Source organism: Scardinius erythrophthalmus, assembly GCF_964197995.2.
Source record: "Scardinius erythrophthalmus genome assembly, chromosome: 8".
Lineage (NCBI taxonomy): Eukaryota > Metazoa > Chordata > Actinopteri > Cypriniformes > Leuciscidae > Scardinius > Scardinius erythrophthalmus.
In genome coordinates this window covers 10,478,217-10,484,216 of record NC_138228.1, presented here as the reverse complement: position 1 = coordinate 10,484,216, position 6,000 = coordinate 10,478,217, and the positions used below count along the sequence as shown (strand labels likewise).

The 6,000-nt window shown below is 36.5% G+C and overlaps 1 protein-coding gene across 1 annotated transcript in view; it reads left to right on the top strand.

Moving 5' to 3' along the window:
* Positions 1–687: 687 nt before the first annotated feature.
* The window catches only part of megf11 (multiple EGF-like-domains 11), a gene marked incomplete at both ends in the record, with an annotated part of 91,148 nt that continues 85,835 nt past the window's right edge, over positions 688–6,000 (top strand). Inside the window, 3 exons of the mRNA XM_081372293.1 lie at positions 688–803; positions 4,165–4,266; positions 4,796–4,896. Coding sequence (XP_081228419.1) covers positions 688–803; positions 4,165–4,266; positions 4,796–4,896 — 319 coding nt within the window. The remainder of the gene's footprint in view (positions 804–4,164; positions 4,267–4,795; positions 4,897–6,000) is intronic.

Here is a 6,000-nt window from a genome sequence, read left to right as displayed (position 1 = left end):
GTCCTTCTACAATTATTCCCTGCAGTTTAACATAATCAGTGCTTTCACGCTTCGCCAACCCATGCTTGTGCAGTGTGTCATTCACGTGCCCTTCTAAATCTGTCTCTGTCATGTCAATTCATCACACACATGCTCATCTCCCATCATGTGTCTAATGAAATATCTTGACAGTTTAAACAAACGGTTCAACCTGTGTGATCTTGAGTCCTTCGTCATTGTCACTGGACTAATCTCCTGAGCTAAGTGTTACAGAATATACACTCACTCAAGTATGCGTGATTGAATATAAGGTGCATAAAGACTGACATATCAACCAGAATAATGAAGATATTAACAATATTTAGACATTTTGAGATTATTAAGTAAATATTGTGTTGAAAATTTTCATTCAAGTATTCAAGTAAATTGTATTAGTCTCTATCACACACACATATCACACCATTATCTCAGCCATCTGCCACCACACTTTGTAGTTGTCATTGGCTATTGACCCATTTCGGTCAAGATACACGCATACCTTATTCCTGAATTCATTGATATTGTTCTTAAAAAGTCATCTCTTTTCACTCTACTTCCAAGTATGATCCAAGGGCTCCAATTTATAAGAATGATAAAGGACAAAAAGTGTCCTTGTCTCTCTCTCACTCTCTCTCTCTCTTTCTCACTCTCATTCTCTCAGGAGGAGTCATGGGGCTGGTACGGGCCTACCCATTAGCCCTGCCTGTGCTGGCTGTTCTGGGCCTCATTATCAGCGCATGGAGCCTCAACCCAGATGACCCCAATGTCTGCAGTCACTGGGAAAGGTGAGAGAGGGGCACTCTCTGTGTTAAACTCCGTTTTACCTTCCATTTCTCAATTGCAGGATTCACACCACGTAGTTATTCCTCTCCGACATGCCAGAATGATGTTTTGGTCAAAAGAGGATTGAAATTTCAGTGTAGTGATTTATTGTGTAATTGTTTGAGTTATAATGTGTTGTGGCGGTGTTCACAATTAATTATTTAATGTACATAAATTGTACATTGTGTGTATAGTTAATAATAATATGAATAATATTACCTAATTGTGGACCCTTTTCACAGACTGTGCTGACGCCTTTCCACAGTTATTAACATTGTAAATCTATTCATAAAAAATGTAATGTACATTTATAAAACTATACTTTTGTGTTATATTACCTTGGCATTAAATTCTATAAAATTAGTTAACGCTGCATTTTGGGTGTTTCTAACACAACGGCTAAAGGAAGGATGGCAGAAAAATCTTTCTCTCTTCGGACCACCATAATCAATCACTCAATGATTTTTTTCCTCCTTTGGAAAGTCAAAGAAACACTATTTTTCTTCTTCTTCTTCTTTATTCCTCCTTTTTTGCTATTGGAGCAAATGGGAACATTAAAATATATTTGTGGTAGTAAACATTCACCACTATAGCAGTTTACTCAACTATGAAGACTTCCACTTCTGAGAACCCTGGAAATGTGAAAATGTACTACTTCTAATAATAATTAATAGTAAGTATAATTATTATAAAAATTGTAACCATTTAAAAACAATGTTGCGATATTGCTCACAGGCTACCTACTATTTTTTTTAAAGTAGCTAGCCAAAGTATAAACTATGACCATCTCAGTTAGTACTTCATCCAACTTTAAATGATATATTTACAATAAATACAACTTCTAAAACTAGGGTACATCCTAATTTATGCAATAAGTTGAATACACAACAATGAGCATTTCATTTAATATTTGGTGGGGCTAGAATTGGTGAATTGTTTTGAATCAGTAAATTTTTTTGAACAGTCCAAACAAACTGATTCACTGTACTTGGACATTCCAATGCATTTGATTACTGACTCTGCCCAAATAACAGTGCCAAAAAAATGCTTATTACAAGAAGAAAAATTACACCATTTTGAAAACAGATGAGCTACAGAAAAATGTAGTCAAGATAGTTAGGTGATTCCCCATCAGTGTTTGTTGTCTGAGATAAAATGTTATTCAAAATGGATACTTGTCAGAATATTACATATTGAAGTATTATGGCCTTATTTGTTGTGTTGATGGTACATAACACTTGAATGGATACTTGATGAATATTTACAAACTGTGGATAAACTTTTGCCCCTTATGGGATGACAAAAAGGACATGTTTACAAGCTATATGGATCAATTGCAAAACACACACAATGTGTATTTCAGCTCTGTTCTGTTATCTCAGAGATTTAGAGGATCTAAATTTGTTTGTTCCTGTATTGACTGTATTCACTTTTAATGGCACAGTTGAAGGGATGTAAATGATTGTGTCTGGGAGTGTTGATCTGGTTACACTTGCCTACAGGTATTAGATTCAGTCACTAAACACACAGAACAATATTGATGTTCTTATTATCAACCTTGTAGTGTGTATGTTAGTTGGGAGATAAAGATATATTGCTAAAATAAAACAGGCAGAACAGCATTCGGTTGACCAGAACAATCTGTTTTGATTGAACCTATTGCTTGAAAAATGATTATTTGTAAAGGGTGTTATCAGTTATGACAAATAAGCAGGAGCGATTGCCTCTGCAGAGAGGAGGACAGAGGGCTACAGAGATGAATGAGTTTCAGCATTGGTTTCCTGAAAGAGAATATTTCGGAGCTTTAATGTCATTTTGTTGGCAATAAATTTGTAATGTTTTTTCATGGGTATTGTGATAAGACATCTTGTTTTTCCCAGAGTTACTGCAGCTTTGAAAGGGAAACATTATGTTCGTCTTCGTTATTTGAGATGACAAGTTGTTTTGAACTTCAAGCAAAATAGATAGATACTTAATATTCATGATCTGAATATTAAGTATTTAATGGTTTTGCTTGGATTACAGTATCTTCACAATATAAAAACTTGATACTACCAGCAAATTCTTTGTTTCTCTGCAACATAATCACGTTTGGGAAATGTTAAGTCCCCAGGGCAAGTTGTCATATTTTTCTCCAGTAAATATTCCTCGGGTCGGTTTATTACTGTATATGCAAATACGCAAAAGTCCTGATTACAAAAAAAGGTTCAAACTTTGCACTGCGAATGCCCAGGACTAAATTTACAGTTCCTTTACCACATTTTTACCATTAGCGGGGTATGTTGTCCAACTGTATGGGGTAATTTGTCACAGTAGATCCCTGCCATTAAACAGCCAATTACAGGATTTTTTGCAAAAGTGTATAAATTATGCAATTAATTGACTTACCACAAAAATTTGTACAAGGTATCAAGCCATATATTGGGTCTGTTGTTATATCTAAATTTTATGAAATAAAAAACTTCCCCAAATGCCACAATAAAATTGTGTTTTGGATGAAATCTACAATTATTAATTGACCCTGTAACTTAATATATTTTAACGTGATTTTAAAACTTCCAAGGAGGCAACAGGTTGACATAATTATAACATTTTATTTAAAAAATGTAATAAAACTTCATTAGAATGCAACAAACTATAATCAAGATGTTAACTGAAATGGAAGCTTTAGCTAAGTTCTGCCAGGAAGACTCAATCACTACGTCACTTATTACCTTCATCTCTATCCAATCACGTCTTTATACTTTCTGTATAAAAGATGGTACTTACTCATGTTTGAGTTCGCAGATGCCGACGCGACATCAACCTCCATCCTCCCCACCACCACCAGGATGGTTCTGTCCATACCTTCTAGGGGGTCGGCTGCGCCCCTGCCTTCGTCTTCAGGCAGGAGATGCAGATCCGCTACCCTCGGATTACGAGCTATGGACGGGGCCTACGCCAAAGAACTTTACAATGCTTGCCGGGCTGCCAATAAATATATGCTTTGTTACATCACTTTATCTTCCGAGTCTTTCTGGTAGAAATACATATTTCTTTTTCCCCCTCAATAACTATTATTTTTATTGAAAATCATACAAAATCTTGAATCTTATAGAATCACAAAATAAATAGTTTAATTAATTTAACATTTACACTCCCAATTACTGTTAATAAATAATTGTGAAAAAAATGTAATCACCTTTGAATATTGTATTGGACAATTTTCGTCATGTCAAAAAATAAATAAATACTGGCCTAAATGTTTTTTTTTGTTTGTTTTTTTTTAAGGAAAAAAAATTACATAAGTAATTGAAATTTCTTTTTGGTCTTTCCCTCTCTCAGCTACGCAGTGACTGTTCAAGAATCCTATGCTCATCCTTTTGACCAGATCTACTACACCAGATGCACCGACATCCTCAATTGGTTTAAATGCACCAGACACAGGTGAGCGTGACCCTGACCTTTGATCTGCAGTTGTCACAATTCAGCTCCATGGCAACAAGCAGCACTCTCCCACTAGACACATAAAAATTAAGATGCCGGTGTGCCAGTGTCTTTATCACCGAGAGTTAATGTTACCAGCCGTGATTGTAGTGGTCAGAGTCGGGATGGAAATGGCCATTTGACTGTCATCCGACATTACATTGGTTTTAATTGCTGCATTAAAGACTTTATCATCAGTGTCCCTGCTAAAAGCTGTGGGCCCAATGAGTCACTGTGCTGCAATGTAGCATTCAGAGGCGAGATGTCCTTCAACAAGCACAGAAACTTTTCCTTAACTCACTTTAATTATGTTTATTTCTCCTCTTTCCACCTTTAGGGCTTGGCTAGGATTATTAGACACAAATAGAAAAGCTAACGGTAGCCAACTGCATGTCTTAATGTCCTTGTATCTGTCCTTGTGGAGTTCACCAACTGGGTTATTGATGTTCATGCTTTCTCTTGTGTGTACGTGTATGTATTTCCATCTCAGAACCAGCTACAAGACAGCTTATCGGCGTGGGGTGAGGACCATGTACCGTCGCCGTTCACAGTGCTGTCCTGGCTACTTTGAGAGTGGAGACTTGTGTGTCCGTGAGTGTCTTTAATATTTTGCCCGCTTATTTCCTCTTAAATTAGCACAGTTCAATTTCTTTTTCTTGCAAGTGGTTATAAGCACAATAAAAGCATTCATCTGCTTGAGCAATGTCCTCTTAAGCCTTGAACCCCGCTTCTTTCTCCAGAGGCATTCATCAAAATCTCAGCCATCTTTGAGGCATTTTTGCAACTGCATATTTCAGGCATAATTTGTGCCTTTCATTACTGGTCCTACTCATATTGGGTTTGCTCATATATTCAGTTTTAACACTTCCAGTATGCCATTACAACGCCGTTAATAGCATTCGGTTATCACTCATTTTTTAGAAAAAAGAATCTTGAGTGATTCACTGCAAATACATTGTCCTAATTCCTCTCGTTCTGGAGATAACACGCTAATTAAGGAAATAACAACTTTCCCTTGCTGTGGCCTGAATGATAGATTTAGAGATTATTTTATGAGCAATGAATGTCAAAAATGTCAGCTTTTATATTAGTTTATTGTCTTTTCACACTGCCAAGACTGTAAATGTGTGTTTTGTTTCTCAAGATTGGTTATTGTGTAGGCCAGACTCTTTATTCTTTAATGTGTTTTAATAAGAAATGAACGAATCCTGTCAGTCAGCTCAGACCTTTGGCTCGCACGGTTCAGCAGTTGTTTGACAATATGCAAAAATCTCTGCGTGAAAGGACCTCACACAGGACCGTGTCAAGGTGATGAGGTAAATGACAGTCTTACCGAGGAATAAAAATCAAGGCACGTAGCTTAAGAGCAAATGGGATTTGATGTCCTCACAGCTACTCGGCATTATTAACAAGAGGGTGGGACAGGCTTTCTGATGGATGTCTGATCCTGGGTGGATGGCTTTTCTTCATCTTGTAGCACTGACTACTGCATGTTTGCTTAAAAGCTGATGAAACTTATACCTGTGTTCATGTATTTAGGTTCTGAATATGTAAGATTTTGATAAATGTATTCTGTGTCAACTCTATGTCCACTCTTAAAGCATCTTGACATTAATACGCATAATGTCATGTAATTCTTCAGACTGTGCGTTGTAAATGGACTCCAATGAGAATGAACATATTTAACAGTCTACA